Source organism: Sturnira hondurensis, unplaced genomic scaffold (genome assembly GCF_014824575.4).
Source record: "Sturnira hondurensis isolate 20B ecotype Veracruz unplaced genomic scaffold, ASM1482457v3 Scaffold0007865, whole genome shotgun sequence".
Classification (NCBI taxonomy): domain Eukaryota; kingdom Metazoa; phylum Chordata; class Mammalia; order Chiroptera; family Phyllostomidae; genus Sturnira; species Sturnira hondurensis.
The window spans coordinates 11,327,646-11,344,259 of NW_028080496.1; the positions used below are offsets into that span (position 1 = coordinate 11,327,646).

The following is a 16,614-nucleotide window of genomic DNA, read 5'->3' on the forward strand; positions in this document are numbered from 1 at the left end:
CCCCACCGGTGAAGAGTCCCCTAGTGAACAGCCCCCTGTCAGAGCTAATAGCTCACAGGAACGGAGCCCAAAGGTCAGACCCACACATGACATTCTGCTGCCTGCAGAGGCCCATGGAGTTTGCTAGAAAGATCACATGCACCTTCTGGTGTCCTTAAATACTGTTTCTCTTAGGGGCTCATGTGGGAGTTCATCATTTATAAATTCGTTTGAACGGTATTTGGAAATCTCCGAGGCCACCAGCTCCATCAAATCCTCAACAGCAAGCATCCTTGATTCGCTCACACCCTTTACATCTCAAAGGCTGGTGTCCCCTCGTGAAGGGTTCTTAGGAATGGGGAACAAATTCATGCACTCATTCCTTTCTCAGATTCAGAATCTTTTGGCTTTCTCCTTCCAAACGCTGGGGCTTCAGTATTGCACTCAGACCCCAAAGCCCCAATTAAGGCAGTAGGTTGTCAAGGCTGCTATCTGTTTCCTCCATGAGCACAGCCAGTAGCTCCCTCGGCTGCCCGGGCTCCTCCTCGAGCGCTAGCTCTGTGGGGCCATGCCGCAGGCTCTCTTCTGCGTAGGGCTAACTACGGAGCAGAGTCCAGAGAAAACTTTGCTAAAGGCAGCAAAGGGGCTGCTTCCTTGCAGGAACAGGTCCACGTCAAAAGCAATGCCTGCCGCACCAAGTGTCACGTACCCGTGCAGGATAAGAAAGCGTTTGCCCTAGAGAAGAGAGGGCCCTGCAAACCGGGCTACTCCCAGCCGGAAGCGCTGGCATGCCAGGTGCCCTGCTCACCCTCTGAGGAAAAGCACTTCGGAATTGGCTGTGTGGAAACATAATGGGAAAGCAACGTAAAGGGGACGCGCCACCTAGTGGCCAGAGCTGGAACTGCTACTCAGCTATATTGAACGATCTCAGCAGATCCCAAACGGCAAGGTATCAAGTCCCCTTTCAGGTAAACTGTAATTAGTAATCAGGTGACGAAAGTGTGGTTTTGCTCCATGAGATTTATGAAAATATTCTCAAAAAAGTACCTTATAGCTTCTATATCTGATAGGCTGGTTAAATCCTCTATTAACAGATGCCCAATTTGAGAGGAAAATGCTAAGCGTTGTCATGTTTTAAGGGGAACCTCTGCAAAAGCCTTTTTGGGTTAATAATGTTTTTTCTTTCCAAAAAAGGATCTAGAGACTCAATAACACTCCTCACACCAAAACCCATGGAACACTTCCCAGCATGTCCACGAACCAGCCAGCTCTGAACACAGCACACTGTTGAGCAAAGGCCTGGACTCAGCAGGTTCACATCTGCGCAGATTGTAAAACCACGCAGCTCAAACTTGTGCTGTTCAAGGTCAGCTGGACGTTAGGCCCACGCTGGGAACCCCTGCATCCACGGCACTGACTTCACTCACACGTGGGTTTCGATGACTTGGGGATCGGCGCTCTAACCCCATGTTGTGAGGGCCAACGTGTGCCTCTGTCAGCACAGAGTCCTGCCCTAAAAAATAAACCCTTTACCCTTAATAACAGCTGTTACGCTTGCTCGAGATTATCTTTAAACACAGAAAACAAGTCTATGATGTTTCTTAAAGCAAGTTATAATTTTATTCACTCTTCAGTGTTCTTACAACCTTTTATATTACTAATAAAATTCAAACCACAGCAGCTAGACACGACAGTTTACTTTAAAATCACATATAACGACCAGACTACGTACTTGACACTGCAAGACTCACAGAGCAGCGAGTGCAGGTGGGTAAGTTTATTTAGCTGGAGGCTAAACACACTGCCCACCTTCTGCACCGGCAGCGGCACAGCTGGGAAGCTTTCGAGCTAGGCCACACCCAGGCTGAGATCCAAGGGAGACACTTAAGTGACATAAAACTAAAGTCAAAAGAATGACATCAATTTTCAAAGAGTTTGTGCCTCTAGTTTAAGTTTCCATTTTTTCACAGAAAAAAAATACATTTAAGGCAAATAAAACAAAATTCCAGATTAGCATCATTCAGAGTTTTGCTTTTTGTTTTTTAATTTGACCTTCATCAAGGCAGGCAAAGTACAGATGCTGTACATTAAAAACGCACAAATGTATCACTCACGGCACATCAATCCCTACAGGCAGAAGGACATTCTCCCAGCACTGCTCCTCTCTGAAGCGCACGACCGCAGCTAAATGTAGAGAGAGCCGTCCGCTGGGCCCACGTAGCCGACCCCGATCAGCAGCACGTCTATCAGCGTCCATATGCCCAGGCCGCCGAAGCTGAAGAGCTTGCCGAGGCCTTCTCTCCACTGGCCCAGGTAGAAGCGGTCTGCTCCAAACCCGCCGAGGGTGATGCTGTAACACCAAACAGGACTGGAATCCACCAGGCACCCCCTGACCGCCCACACTGGGGTGACCCCGTGACACTGCTCAGTCACACCGCGGAAAGGCTCTCAAATGACCCTAACTCTGTTAGGAGACAAGGATTATTTCACATGTCACAGCACCAAATGCGTATTTCCAATCCCTGGTGGGGGTCCCCGTACACAAAGGTACAACTTTAAGTGACATGCAGATTTTCAACTGTGCTGGTGGTCAGTGCCCTGACCTCAGTGTTGTCCAAGGGTCCACTGTAGTCATGGGCAAGGAGACTTTTTAAATGTAAAAAGTAAATGAACACTCTTTAGCTGGACTGAAAGCTAAGGTTTCTCTTTTAAAGAAGAGTAACAGCTCTCTTGCATTTTAACCTTGAACATGGCCCATCCCTGAGACAAATTCCGAGCAGAGCAGGAGCAGGCATCACAAGGCAGCCCCTGCATCAGGCCGCCCCAGGTCAAACTGGCGGACTGCCTCAGTGCCTCATGTCCAAAAATTTAGTGTCAGGAATAAATGACTTTTAAGGTTCCTTCCAATGCTAAGATCTAACGCTGTTTGGGTAACTTCTCATTGGATTTCTTTTAAACTTTTGTGATGGGAAACTTCAGAACACATAAAAGTAAAGAGAACAGGGCCCATGAGCCAGCTCCAACATCACCACTCGGCTGGCCCTGGCGCATCCCTTCCCCCGCACTGCACCTGCAGTGCCTGGAGCAAACCCCGGGCACTAGCACGTTCACAGAAGATTCCGAAAGAAACAATGATGAGTCCTGGGTGGCAAACTATTCTTACTTTTTGAAAGCCAGTGGTTAACTGTACTGTGGCCCTTTAAGAGGTCAGCAACGTGGGGGAAACTGGGTGAGGGACAGACAGGAACTCTCTATTTTTGTCAGTTCTAAGTCTAAAATTATTCCAAAATAAAGAGTTTATTTAAAAAAAATGGTCAGTGTCCATCTGAACCATGGCTGACCAGGAAGGTGGCCAGTCATGAAATCACGTTGTCACTGTCTGTCACCTCCCATCTTGGATTCCACTTTTCCTTCCCAGTTACACCAGGCAGCTGTCTCCTTATCCCACCCCGAGCCCCAACACAGAGATTCTTCACAAGGGGACACCCGGCCATACCTGCAGGGGAGAAGCTACTGGCGTCTAGTAAGGCGAGTCTGCAGATGCTGCTACACATCCTACTGTGCACAGGGTGCGCCCCCCAACAAAGAATCCCTTGGCCCCAGTGCCAACAGTGACGAGGCTGAGAAGCCCTGTCCCGGGGCACGCTGCAGGCCACGGGGCCTCGGACTCTGAGTCCACCCCTTCCACCGTGGATGGCACAGCCTTTTAGTCAGGAAGCCGCTTCGCCAGCTCCTGTCCTGTGCTTCCCTCTCCTGGGAAAAACGGGCACAATTCCCCTCCCCAAACTGTTGAAAAGTTAAAAAAGTCCAAGCACATTTCTAGGTAAAAATTCTAAGTCCATAATTATTTCTCGATGGTGGAATTCTAGGTGACTTTTAATGTGTCTCTTGGTCATTTTCACTTTTTCCAGGGTTTAGTATTATAATGTATTATTTTTTAAAATAAAAAAGTTACTAAAATTTAAATATACATCACAAATCTACCTGCCATATTTTGCTGTGTATAATGCACTTTTTTTGGCCAAATTTTTAAGGGGAAAATAAGGGTGTGCACTATACATGTGTATAATGACTACACGCCATGGGTGTAACAACCCTGTGCATAATGCGCACAAAACCGTGGGTACGCATCATACACAGCAAAACACGGAACTTTAAGTAGTACACAGTATTTTCTGATTCACGGTATGTTCAGAATGGGAAACTCAGACTGGTTCTAACGATCTGTAATCATGACTCAGTTAAGCCATGGGCAGGCTTCTCCGGAGAAAAGCCAACTTCCTGCCATTAAACCCCACGAAGGTACTGGTCTGATTACCTAAGGACTCCCACAGCTATGTGTCCTCGGGTCTGTCGGACGCATGGTAGGATCTGAGTGGAGGAGGAGCTCGCCTGAGCCCAACATCTGGAAGATGCCACTCATCCCGTCAAAATCCACACGGCACCGTTAGCTACTCAGTAACAAAGCTCACCTCAGAGCCAGGGCCGTAGACCACTTATAACCTCCGGTCCAATTGCAGTACAGCATTTTCGGGAAAGTCCGGTTACCTTTAAAACAGGGAAAACACTCTAGTAGAAACGTGGGTGTGAAAATATTCTTCCACAGCCCCAGTTGATGTGGCTCAGGGGACTGAGTACAGGCCTGCAAACGAAAGGTTCAATTCCCGGTTGGGGTGCATGCCTGGTTGCAGGCCAGGTCCCTAGTGAGGGGCATGCTATAGGCGACCACACATTGATGTTTCTCTCCTCCTCTTTCTCCCTCCTCCTCTCTCTAAATATAAACAAACAAAAATCTTGAAAAAGATACTCAGACACAGAGACTTCACTGTAACTAGTGGCCTTGTAATTAAAAATCTACGAAGCACACCCTGTTTACAACAATGTTCCCTGGAGTGGAGGGTGAAAACAGAGACCGAATGTGGAAACCGGTTAGGTAAAGGCTGCAGCATGAGACGGGGGAATGCCCTGCCAGCTCTCAGACTGGAAGCAGGAGGGTGAAGACGCCAGCGTGCTGCTGAGTCAGGCAGTCAGGAGGGACCCCAGACCACACGCACGGAAGCACATCCACAGAGCAAAGGGTCCCAAGACAAATGGCCGTCTGTGTGGGAAGAAAGGGAGCCCGGACCCGCCTCACCCCAGAGACACAGCCTGCTGCGGGTGCATCACAGACCCCTAGGTGTGAAAGGCTCGACTCACAGCTTTAAAAAGAAAAGACAAGAAAGTATTTCCATGAGCCTGGAGTAAGAAAAAATTTCTTACAACCAAAAGGGGCTAACTAGGAAATATTAATAACCTTTGACCAGTTCAAAGTTCAAGTTCTGATCTTCAAAAGATACCAAAAACAAAGTGGAAAAAAAATACAAAAACTGGGAAGAGGATTTTAGGAATGTCAAAATGTTAGCATCCAACATATAAAAGAATGCCGCAGAACCTTTAAGAAACAGACGAAACAGGGACTGCAAGTATGGTCGTCGGGAAGAGCTATGCAGTCGGTGGGGTGTGAGTTGAGGAACCGTCTGGAAAATGACGCATGTCGGACAGACGGCACGAGCCAGACCAGCTCTTGCCCATGTGCATGCAGCCAGTCCCACCACCTGTAAGAACAAAAAATACGACTAATCCAAACACACGGGAGAATGAATGAACAGTGACACACTCTTACAAATGATCATTATTGAGAAGTTAAAAAAAAAAAGTAAGTGAAGGTGAATGGATGGATCCTAGAGCCAGAATGCTGAGAGGGAAAGAGCAAGTCCCCGAAAACCCTACACTCGATAGTACTGTATACAATTCTCCAGCATGCACCACTGAGTAACACATCATCCTACATTGGTGACACAAATGTGACAGAGCCCCGTAACTTAAAGAGAAGTGGGATGAGAACACAATTCAAAAGGGCAGGTACCTCTGAAGGACGTAAGAAAAGCGCTGTGTTAGTCATTACGCAGGTGAAAGTCAATTACAGTCTGCCAGGCTTTACACCTGACGGATTTTTCATTTTACCTAATATAACATTTGAAACGATAAGCACACTGCAAATTTTCTGGATTTTTTTTCGGTCACTGAGTTTATGATGGAGGTTTGGCATAACTACAAAGTGCTGATAAACGCTCCTGACGACGTAATTTAAACTTAATTCTTGACTTTCTGACTCTAGCCCCGTGAGCGAGCTCGGACAATAAACCGCCTCGCTGCCCAACCGCCCAGTCGGCGGGGCTCACCCAGGCAGTGCACGTGGTCCCGCACGGTGCAGTTGGCGGCGTAGCGCTGCCGGGGACAGGACACCGTCATGCAGGCAGTGGAGTTGGAGCACTCGTACTCGGTTTCGGGGAGCTGCCAGCAGAACCTGCAGGTCATGTTGAGGACGAAGTTCTTTTGGGACCTGAAGTCCTGATCCTATGGAGCAAAGGACACAGTACTCATCCGCTGCAGTGAGTGGCAGCTCACACGGCACAAGCCTGAAACATACTTCATGATCTGGCAGGCAGTGGCATGGAAATGGGTACCAAACCATTACACATGTGAAACAAATGAGTGATCCTATACTCATAAGAATTTATACCTGAAAATGGATACCCAAGGAAAAAAATACCTCTAGGAATTCATATCAAAATCACAAAGGTTATTTTAGGGTGGTATTAGGCTATCACTTGTACCTTGCTAAATTTGTAATATTATTACCTAACATTAAGCACGTGTACTTTCTGCCCTGGCTGGTACAGCTCAGTGGATTGAGTGTCAGCCCGCTAACTCAAGAGTCGCTGGTTTGATTCCCACTCAGGGCACATGCCTGGGTTGTGGGCCAGGTTCCCAGTAGGGGGCGTATGAGAGGCAACCATACACTGATGTTTCTGTCCCTCTTTCTCCCTCCTATCTGCTCTAAAAACAACAATAAAAAATTTAAATCTTTTTGGAAGAGCATTCGTACATTTGTACAGGACAAAATTAAGTTTCTTCTATAAAGCCAGAGAATCACAAATAGCCCCTCTGCCCACAAACTAATGAGATGTGTCACTTCCGCCCTCACAAACTCAGTGTCATAAACCTTCTGTTTTTTTGGCCAGTCTAACAGGTAAAAAACACATCATTCGTCCCTTTCATTATGAGAGAGTAAACATTTTTTTTCATGGGCTGGAAGTCCATTTGCACTTCCTTTTTATGAACCACGTGCTCATGTCTCAACACTGTTTTTCTAGAGAACTGTCATCTTTTCTCACTGGCTCCTAGGAAATCTTTTTATATTGTAGGCATTAGTGCATTATTTGTGAAGGTTAGAAGTACTTTCTCCTTGTACATCTTCTATCTTCTGCCTTTACGCTTCTTTAGATCATGCAGAAATCTCTAGTTTTTACTAATATCTCCTTCCTTTTATGGCTTCTAAATTTTATTTTATGCTTAGAAAAATATTCTCTACCCTGAAAAATTTTTAAGACTTTATTTATTTATTTTTAGAGGGGGAAGAAAGAGAGAAGGAGAAGGAAAGAAACATCAATGGGGGTTGCCTCTCACACGCCCCCCACTGGAGACCTGGCCTGCAACCCAGGCATGTACCTTAATTAGGAATCGAACCAGCAACCCTTTGGTTTGTAGGCCGACACTCAATTCACTGAGCCACACCAGCCAGGGCCCTATCCTGACATTTAAAACAAGACATAGCTCATGCTTGCTCTAGTACTTTGCAGCTTCATTTTTTTCCACATTAACTATTTGACCTATCTGTAATTTATTTTGGACAAGACAGGGATTCCACGTTCTTCCTAATAGCTACCCAAGCAGTCCAACATTTACAGAATCCTTCTTCTTACCACGGAGAAGCACAGACCCATTGTCTAGAACCCTTGTCAAAAGCCTGTCTAGAGGAAAAAGATCTGGTACCTCCCCTCTGTGACACAGCCTACAAATGCAGACCCATCCGAAGGCACTGCACCTGCTGCGGGCACACTAGCAATCACACAGAGCACCCGTCCTGCCGAGCTCGGTTCCAGCTGACGTCGACTGGCCAGGTATCAGCCACTATCACTGGAACAGCAGCACTCTGACACAGAAGGGGCTGCAAGATCTCCACGTTTATGTCTCCTATACACGTAACAAGGTCCTTATACAATATGCCCTTGACTGGTGTCCCCTGGGGGAGAGCCCCCTGGTCTGTGAGTCCCCAGCAGTGTGCATGGAGAAGGAGTGGAAAGTTTACTACTTTCTGTTATTCTGAAGTTCAAAGTGAGAGGGAGGTGAGGACAGGGGCCCAAGTGCAGCACGAGGGAGAGAGCATCTGCGTGTGTGCACGTGACGGCCGTGGATTGTTTCTTCCTGAAAGGCTAACTCGTTCACTGAGAGGGACCCTAGAGACTGCCACGTGACACATAAGAAAGCTCGGCTTGTCCCAGGTCACCTGTCAACAGCAGTCCTGGGACCTCTGGCCCTTGACGTTCAATTCACATATTCCACTGCTGTCCTTTCTGAAGGAGGCACATCCACCAGACTCTCCTGCGGCAGAATTCAAATCCCACCCCCGAGGATGGGCACCTGCTAGAGAGGAAGAATCCAATCTGGGGCCCATCGCAGCCCAGGGCAGGGACTCCGACCAGGGACCTTGACCTGGGAGTTCAGAAACCCCCCTAAACCCTGTCATCTCTCAACCTTTTGTTATTTGTCTTCTCCTCTGCCATTTCCCACTAAAAGAAACAGCCAGTGCTTGCAACACCTATAGAAGGAAGAAACTGAGCACCCTGTCTTGCTCAATAGCCAGTTTGGGGAGACGAATGTCAAAGACGCTGAGGCAAATAACAAAGGAAGCTATTTCTGGAAACCTTCCCCTCAGGCAGCAAGTTCTCCCATTTCCACTAAGTGCCTCCAAGTGCCAGTCTCACAACACACATCACTGCAAACGCCTTCCAACGGGTTTAGCCATTAGGCTGGTGGGGAGAAAAGTCTATTTAAGCCACAGCTACAAAGATGGCCTGGTAATTCCTGGGTGGTCGTGAAGCCTGCCTGGCAATTAGTGTGATGTTACAGTGCGCACCAAAGGGTAACATCAATATATGGAAACAGTAAACCCTTAAGTTCATAAACACTGCATTTGGACACTGACCCCATGAAATAGCATTTCCTCTTTGGAGCGAAGCCTCCACACTCCCTCCTCTGATCCTAGACTTCAGCAGAGTTATAGCAAAGGCCTGGGGGCAGAGAGAACTTTCCAACCCAGGCCTTTGTGGATCATGTTCCAAAAAATATGGGAGGGGTGGGGGGACCTTGCTCTTATAGGCAAAGGAAACACTAGAGTTGCTGGTCAGAGCAAATCTGCAAAAGACACGGTATGGAAACTTTTCTTCCTCAACCATTTCCCCAAAAGAGAGTTCTACGAAGACACCAGAAAAAACCATTCTGGGCCCCTTTCCTCATGGAACAAGAGAGATTAATAAACCCCATGGCCTGGCCTGGCAGGGCCACGAGGGAAACACGACTCCATCACTCACTGCTATCTGCCTCACACAGGTGCTCCGACAGGGCCCTCACTCAACACGTGTGCAACAGCCACCTGGAAAGCATGGTGCCCACGTCTCCCTGGGCTGTTCCCATCCATCAGGAGGGGGCTGCCTGCAGAGCCCGCTATTCCACCAGGAACCCAAGGTGAGCAGCTCCAAAGCAGGCGTTCCTAGGGCCCTCTGTCAGAAACGCCAATCACGGAAGCCATCCCACACTCCTTCCTCTCCACCAAAGCATCAGAGGTGGGACGTAGGCAGGATGATTGCGGCAGGGTCGTCTCTAAAGGGAAAGTCCATACACTCGAGCTTTTGCCATGTCTGACTTTGTGTAGGAAGGCTGAGTTGCTTGGATTTCTCCATACACCAAAAAATTCCCATCTCAACCCTTGTGACCAAAGCTCACTTGGAAATGGAAGCTCCAGTATTTGGACAGAGTTGACTTGAATCCTAAAATATTACTTATAAAATGCAGGCGCTTTCTTTCAGAATCCCCACCCCCCCACTCAAGTCTAGGCGCTCCCGATAACTCCAGGTTTACCAGGGGGTTTAGAGTAAGTTAAGGTGCGGTACTCACAACACAGGTAACGAACGGCTTGACCGTGCAGTCGAAAGCGGCGGGCTTCCCATAGACGCAGGAGGAGTTCGTCTTGCACTCTATGCAGTCTGCGGGGAGTCTGCTGCACAAACCGTTGCTGGGGCACTTCATCATGTAAGGGGGGATGTCGGTGCTCTCTGCGAGAAGTGAGAGAGAAGCTCGTTCTCTTATAATACTGAACAAAAAGAAACAATTTTCTAAGATACACAGAGGGTATGATCACTAACAAGGAGATACGACGCTGGAATAGCAACAGCAGAGCTGGAGCCGCACGCCCGCTGCTCGGACAGAGCTCTGCACCAGCGAGTGGACATCATGGAGAGCTCTGCAGCTGAGGAAAAAGCATTTAACGGCTGTCCCCAAATGACCAGGACACTCAAAGGTGCTATTATATATATATAGTGTATATCTAATGCTAGGTGTAAATTAGGGCCTCAAAAAATCTACCATGCTACCAGATGAAAAAACTAAGACTTAGGGATGATGGGGTTTGTTCAAGATCACAGCAGGAGCGGCAAACTGGAACAAGAATCCCAGCCTCTCAAGTTTCCAATTGGATGTTCTTTTCACTTGAACTCCCTAATTTGGAAATGAACCCAGTGACCCTTGAACTTTACTTGCCGCCATTACTCCACACTGCCCATTCAATAAGCCGTAATTTGCTAATTGCATTTACAGTTTTATACTACCAAAAGTTCAAAATAGTGTCCTATGTTAACAACCTGTTCAAGGGGTTGCAGGTTTTGTCCCCAGCCAACCTAGTCAGGAGTACAATGTATTTCCATCAGTTGAGAAAATCAAAATTGCAAGTATTCTTAGGAGGACGAGAAGCTTTTTGTTTTGCTCTGAGAAACTTTCAGAAAGGTCCAAAAGGGTAGAAAAATTCTTGCACTTCCACTATAAAAAAATCTATGTTTTAAATTCAAGTACACTGCTGTCTCCTTGCCTCTTGCATTCAAATTACAATCCACCAAATACCTCTAAAGGGATGAAGCTGTAGAAACAAATGTTAAATTTACCAAAACATACTAATAAGCATTGTAAACCGGTCTGTCTTTAAGTCATTGTAGCAGGTGGGCAACGCTAGAAAATACCATTTTCCTTTTCTTTTGTTCCTGTGACTATTGAACCTGGAAGATGAACACTTATAATCACAAAGCCAAGATGACCCAGAGGGACAGGAAAACCCTAGCACCTTAACTAGGTGAGAAAACCAAAGCCCAAATGTGTGAATAATTTGTTCAAACTCCCAGGAGCACAACAGGACCTAGATTCCAAGGCTCCACCTGTCCCTCTGTGATCCTTCCATTCCAAATGGCCTTGAGGGTACCTTTAATCCCCAACATCAGGAACAAAGGTTGAGAAGTAGAAGAAATTTCCTGAAGGGAAAGAAGTACTGATTGAGGGTTATTACCTTGATGGAGTGAAAAAATAATAGAAATACAAAGATGGAAATGAAGAATGTGGGACTGTCAAAAGGTATCGAAAATAGCAACTGCCTACGGAAGATACCTCTCTGCTCTTAGTTCATGTAACAATAAATAAACTATTCAAAAAATGTAAAGTAATTTCATACACTAAAAAAAAACCTTAATCCAAAAAAGAGAGGGCTAACCCACTAGATAGAAGTACACATTTACTAGAATAGAAAACGTCTAGTACCTGCTGCCCTGGAAACTACTGTGAAAGTACGTGTTGGGCCCGGGTCCCTTATTGACTGAGCCAGCGGCTGCGAATGCTCTAAATTTAAGGATCCTACAATTAGAGAAACATGTTATCCTGGGACATGAACATCTTGGCGTGTGCTTAACAAGCAGGATCGACACCACGCAATGACTACTTGTGAGAATCTCACAGCTCCACCGCCCCCAAAACCGAAGAATGGAATGCCCACAGAGTCGACACCCACTTGGATACTCCGGGTGTCCAAGTTATCGATAGGGGTCGATATCCCGGGTAACTAGGGAACAAAGCATGGCGTCCCGCCCACCCCGAACCCGCAGCCCCTGGACTCCGTAGCTAAACTTGCAGCTCCAGTGTACCCGCGTGGAGGGACAGCCCCAGACCCGCGACCAAGACGCGCCGGACTTGAGCTGCACCGCCCTGCCACCCCTCCGCCCGGCTCACAGCGTCCAGCCTCTTGGACGCTTCCTGCAGGTCCCGGGAACCCCTGCCACCCAGCCAGACCCGGCGTGGCTCCCGGCCTTGAACTCACCACCACCTGACAAGATATAGAACTGTGAGAGGAAGAGAAGCACACGGCAGAGGCGGGCCACAGCCCCCAAAGGGCCAGCCTCAGCCGCCATCTTGCCGGCGCTATGCACTTCCGGGCGGCGGGCTGGAGTTCTTCCGAGGGGCGGAGGTGCCCGAAGGAGCGGGGCGGAGCCAGGCACATTTTCCGCCCCCTAGTACCCCGGAAACCCAGGGCGCAAGCGCTTTGCGGCATCGGTCGGGAAGCTCACCAGGAGCTGGGGTGCGGATGGGCCCCCGGGACGTACCCTGGTTGCTGTGTTTCCAAGCGCTGCCCACGCCCCGGGACGTGGCGCTCACCTCAGCCTTCCACGGCTAGAGATGCACACCTGAAGTGACTGAAAACAGAGACGGGCAAATTGGAGAGTTGGCCCCCATTTACAAGTGGCTAGATAATGTATGTTTGAAGAAAAACCGCTACAATGTGCTAGGTCTTGTGCGAAGATTTTGATGACATTTCATACCAAAATGGTCTTGTTTACATATGAAGAAACTGGCCCAAACTATGTGGGAAGCATCTTCCAGGCGTACTAGGTGGCCCTGAAGTCCGGGGCTGGCCCAGTCAGTGCCTAGTTCCCATCTCCCCGCAGCCTGCCCTGGTTCCGCTGGCCGCCTCCTTTTGGACACGCTACTTACAAAAGTTCATCTAAGACCGGGAGAGACCAGACATTAAGTATAGCCGGCGGGTCTTCAGGCTCCTGGGCACTGGGGCAAGAACCCTGCTGTAAAGTGAGGGTCCAAGCATGGGACCTCCTCCTAAAGACCAACCGTGGGGAGGGGAGACGCACCCCATTTCACAGGCTTCCTGCACACTCACACAAAAGTCTGCAATTGTTTCTAGCAGCATTCTTCGTCCTGAGCGATGGACATGTTCTCCCCACCTCTCACAAGATCACGGGGGCAGGGCGTTAAGGAGTGGAGCGACTTCTGATTCCCCACTCCTTCACTAGCCCGTTTGGTGAATGAAAAAAGTGACGATATCAAGTAGTGCTTGGCCTCAATAAATATTAGCTTGAAAGTTACATAGTTTGTACCTTATAGCACTACAAGGTCTGATATGTAATGCTGTTTTATTTACTAACTGTTCAAGAATCTAAATGATATATGTGTTGAGAGAACATGTCCTAAATTTATTTTGCTTTCATAGCACATAGCCATATAAACACAAACTACTACTAATGATGGACAGCTAAATCTCTATTGGCATAAAGCCTGTTAATTCTGTTCTGAGCAGGGAGGTAGTCCTCTTAATTAAAACCAGAAATCCATTTGAGTGTACAGAGCGGTGGACTGTCATTTTCGCATCAAAAAGGTAATTTAACTATAGGGAGGCAGATATTTTGGTATAAACCCATAGCTGAAACACCAGGATGCATTTTATTCGGAAATTTGTATTTTCTAAAGATGAACAAGGCTTAATTGTTCATTAGAATCATTAAAACGGCGACTCTTAAATTATAGTGCAAACTACAGTAGATTGTACGATGCTGAATAAGAGCTGAGTCCTTTGTCAATAATCCAATATTGAGTACGGCTTCTTCTTTTGTGACTCTTGCTTAGTTAAAACAAATTAAGTAATGATTCCAATTTTGGAGATAAAGTTTCAGTGTGAACTTTGGTAAAACAACTGACAACATGTTATTAGGAAATAAGATTTCCTGCCATATTCCAAAAAGCTTTGCAGACTTAAATTTGAAACTTATCTTTTGAAAAATCACACACCTTAGCAATAACATCTCATAATCCTCATTTCCTAATACTTCCCTTTTTCAGTGAATAACCTTTTCCCATTTAAGTTTCTCAAGACACTTCGGGAATTAAACACTTCCCAAGCTTGTCCTCTTATCGTTCTCAAACACATTACGGAATTAAATTCTATCCATATCAGCTACGCATTCACTGTCTCTTGTCTCACTGCACCCAACAGGGAACTAACTGTCAGCAGGCCTAAAGTTCCCAGAAGAGGGACTAACAGCCATTAAGAAAAAAGCATTTTCAGGGATCAAAACAGGGTTACACAGAAGTGGGTACAAGGAAGGACTTCAAAATTCTTCCTCGGCATTAAGAGTACGTGACTTCTTGAGATTCTTCAGTTTGTCAATGGCAGAAGTGAGTGAAATCTCTCCATGAATTTTGTTGTCTCTTGTTCGAACATTTACAGCATCATTTGCTTTTTCCTTTTCTCCAACCACTGTGAAAAAGGGAATAACATTTTAGGTCAACAATTTATGAAATACTGAGTAGTCACATGACAGGTATCTTTCTTAGTGTTTCTTCAGTATTCATTAATCACTAAACATCTATCTGATGGCCATTAGTTTCTTGAGGGAAGGACTGGCTTCTAATCCCATTTCTCATCCACTTGAGAGAACTACTATGGTATACTGTGGTCTTGGGGTGCACATGGGCGGCAGGGAGCTCTTATGGACACCCTGACTCCACCCCCTGGTACATCAAGGGGTGGCCCCACCAGCCAACCAGAGTTTTCTGCAATGTAGCTTAAAAAAAAAAATGTGTTCTCTCTAGTGATCCATATTGTGAGATGACAAAGGAATCTGCCACCATGTTCCTTGCCATCCGGAAGGAAGAAATTGATCATCAAGTGAGGGGAATAAAGTAAAAATCCAAGAGAAACACAATGAACCAGAGCAGAACCAGAGCAGGGACCAGAAACAGGAAGAGAGAGTCCTGGTAAGAGTTTGCGCACCTCTGTCCATTACTCTTCCAGTGGTTTGGCTCTTTAATTCTACATTCTGTGTGAATGGACACTCCAGTGCCCACCCAGTAAGTTCCATCTTCGTCTGAGCTGTATGAAATATCTGTCACCACCAGAAGCCTGATCGGACCATCACCAAGCCTACTACAGGGTCAAACCCTTTTGATGACAAATTGTTGACAGGAAAATTCAATGCATGTTTACTTTGCCTTCTACAGAAACTTTCAACTTACAGGAGCTAATCTCATGCCTGCAGGCATATCAGTATCAATTTCCCTTGATTTCAAATCATTTTTAAAGTCAAAATTTTAGTTTCTGCATTCAATTAGTCATGTGCCTACAGGACATTTTTTTTCACTTGATTCTTTTCTTTGGATCATCGTAAAGCTGGACCCTTGTCCATGCATTAGTTTAATCCTCAAGATTTCTAGTAAACCAGAAAAGCAAAGAAGATTTTTCAGCCTGGAATATAGCTGAAATGTGAAGAGTATAATTCAACTGATGAGATCATTTTCATATTTTTTCCATTGTTCATCCGAGATATTAATTTGTGCTGGTATTGTTAGACCAATACCTGGGAAACCTTCGAACTCTTCCTTCAGAAAAGAGCAAAGCGTGCTGAGGGACAGCCTTTCCCAGACCACACGTGCTCTGCTTCATGGGTCAGTAATTCAGAGTCTGGATTGCCAGCCTTCCCACCATGGAATCTTGTGTAATTCAACACTTAAACTGATATGGTATAATCAGATAGTCAGTCACCCCATATTCTTTATTTCTGCTTTTGGAATTAAAGTGCCAACAGTAAGCATTTAGGAGGAGAGATATAAATTTAAATTACCCAAAATAAAGTTATACTGAGCCAGCTGTGCATTTCGGATTTTCTTATTTAGCGTACAACTGTGATCTAAATCCACGTCGGCCATGAATCCTTCTTCAAAAAAGGCATGGGATACCTACAAGGACAAAAAATGCCGCACTGTTACATTATGGCAGCCACCCCTGGTGTCGTTCCCTCCACCTTGTACCAGCTGGGTCTGCGTGACCACAGAGACGGGTGGGGGTGAGAGCAAGTCACCCCTGAGACAAGAAAGCACCTTCATCCCCCAGCTCCTTCAGATTACTCGCTCTGGCAGATCACTCAGCTGCCACGTGGGGAGGACGCTCAGGCCACCTCTGCGGGGGCCTCCAAGATGGGAGTGCGCCTGGGGGCTGCGGCCCAGGCAGCTGGCAGCCCCTGCAGCCTCAGGGGCACCCTGAGCCAGGACCACGCAGCCAAGCTGCTCCCGGATTCTGACTTCCAGAAACTCTGAGCCAATAGATGTTTGTTGTTCTAAGCTGCTAAGTTTTGGGGTCATTTGTTACACTGCAATAGATAATATAAATATTTTTCCCTGATAGAGCCACATGGAAAAAAATAAATGTGAGAAATTTTAAAATACCAATTTCTCAAAAGCATTAGGAAAGGCAGTAGTTCTGACACAGCATACAGGCATGACTCAGGTGGTACTCCCAATCGCTGGAAATACGGCTGCTGAGTGCACGTGTCAGGGGGGCTGTGCTTCAAGGCACGAATGCATTTCAAGTCAATATCC

General features: G+C 46.7%; 2 protein-coding genes across 4 annotated transcripts in view; both read right to left on the minus strand.

The window, feature by feature from the left end:
- Nucleotides 1-1,576: 1,576 nt before the first annotated feature.
- Nucleotides 1,577-12,397, minus strand: TM2D3 (TM2 domain containing 3). 2 transcript variants are annotated; one of them, XM_037053756.1, is made up of 6 exons: nt 12,272-12,397; nt 11,719-11,811; nt 10,036-10,193; nt 6,201-6,375; nt 4,452-4,527; nt 1,577-2,329 (listed from the first exon to the last, which is right to left on the minus strand). In XM_037053756.1, exons 1-6 carry the CDS (start codon nt 12,360-12,362, stop codon nt 2,164-2,166), a joined length of 759 nt encoding a protein of 252 aa, XP_036909651.1. In that variant the 5' UTR covers nt 12,363-12,397; the 3' UTR covers nt 1,577-2,163. The 2 variants fall into 2 exon arrangements, with proteins under 2 accessions (XP_036909651.1, XP_036909652.1); XM_037053757.1 differs by lacking the exon at nt 11,719-11,811.
- A 991-nt stretch (nt 12,398-13,388) lies between these two features.
- The window catches only part of TARS3 (threonyl-tRNA synthetase 3), a 43,481-nt gene continuing 40,255 nt past the window's right edge, over nt 13,389-16,614 (minus strand). For both annotated transcript variants that reach the window (XM_037053759.1, XM_037053758.1), the window contains exons 18-19: nt 15,861-15,975; nt 13,389-14,497 (exon numbers count right to left, since the gene is read on the minus strand). In XM_037053759.1, coding sequence (XP_036909654.1) covers nt 14,349-14,497; nt 15,861-15,975 — 264 coding nt within the window. In that variant the 3' untranslated portion in view covers nt 13,389-14,348. The remainder of the gene's footprint in view (nt 14,498-15,860; nt 15,976-16,614) is intronic.

Coding starts and splice junctions, on each gene's coding strand:
- TM2D3 (XM_037053756.1), bottom strand. CDS start 12,362: ATGGCGGCTGAGGCTGGCCCTTTGGGGGCTGTGGCCCGCCTCTGCCGT. Junction 11,812..12,271: donor CTATATCTTGTCAGGTGGTG/GTGAGTTCAAGG, acceptor CTCTAATTGTAG/GATCCTTAAATTTAGAGCAT. Junction 6,376..10,035: donor AGCCGTTCGTTACCTGTGTT/GTGAGTACCGCA, acceptor TTTGCTCCATAG/GATCAGGACTTCAGGTCCCA.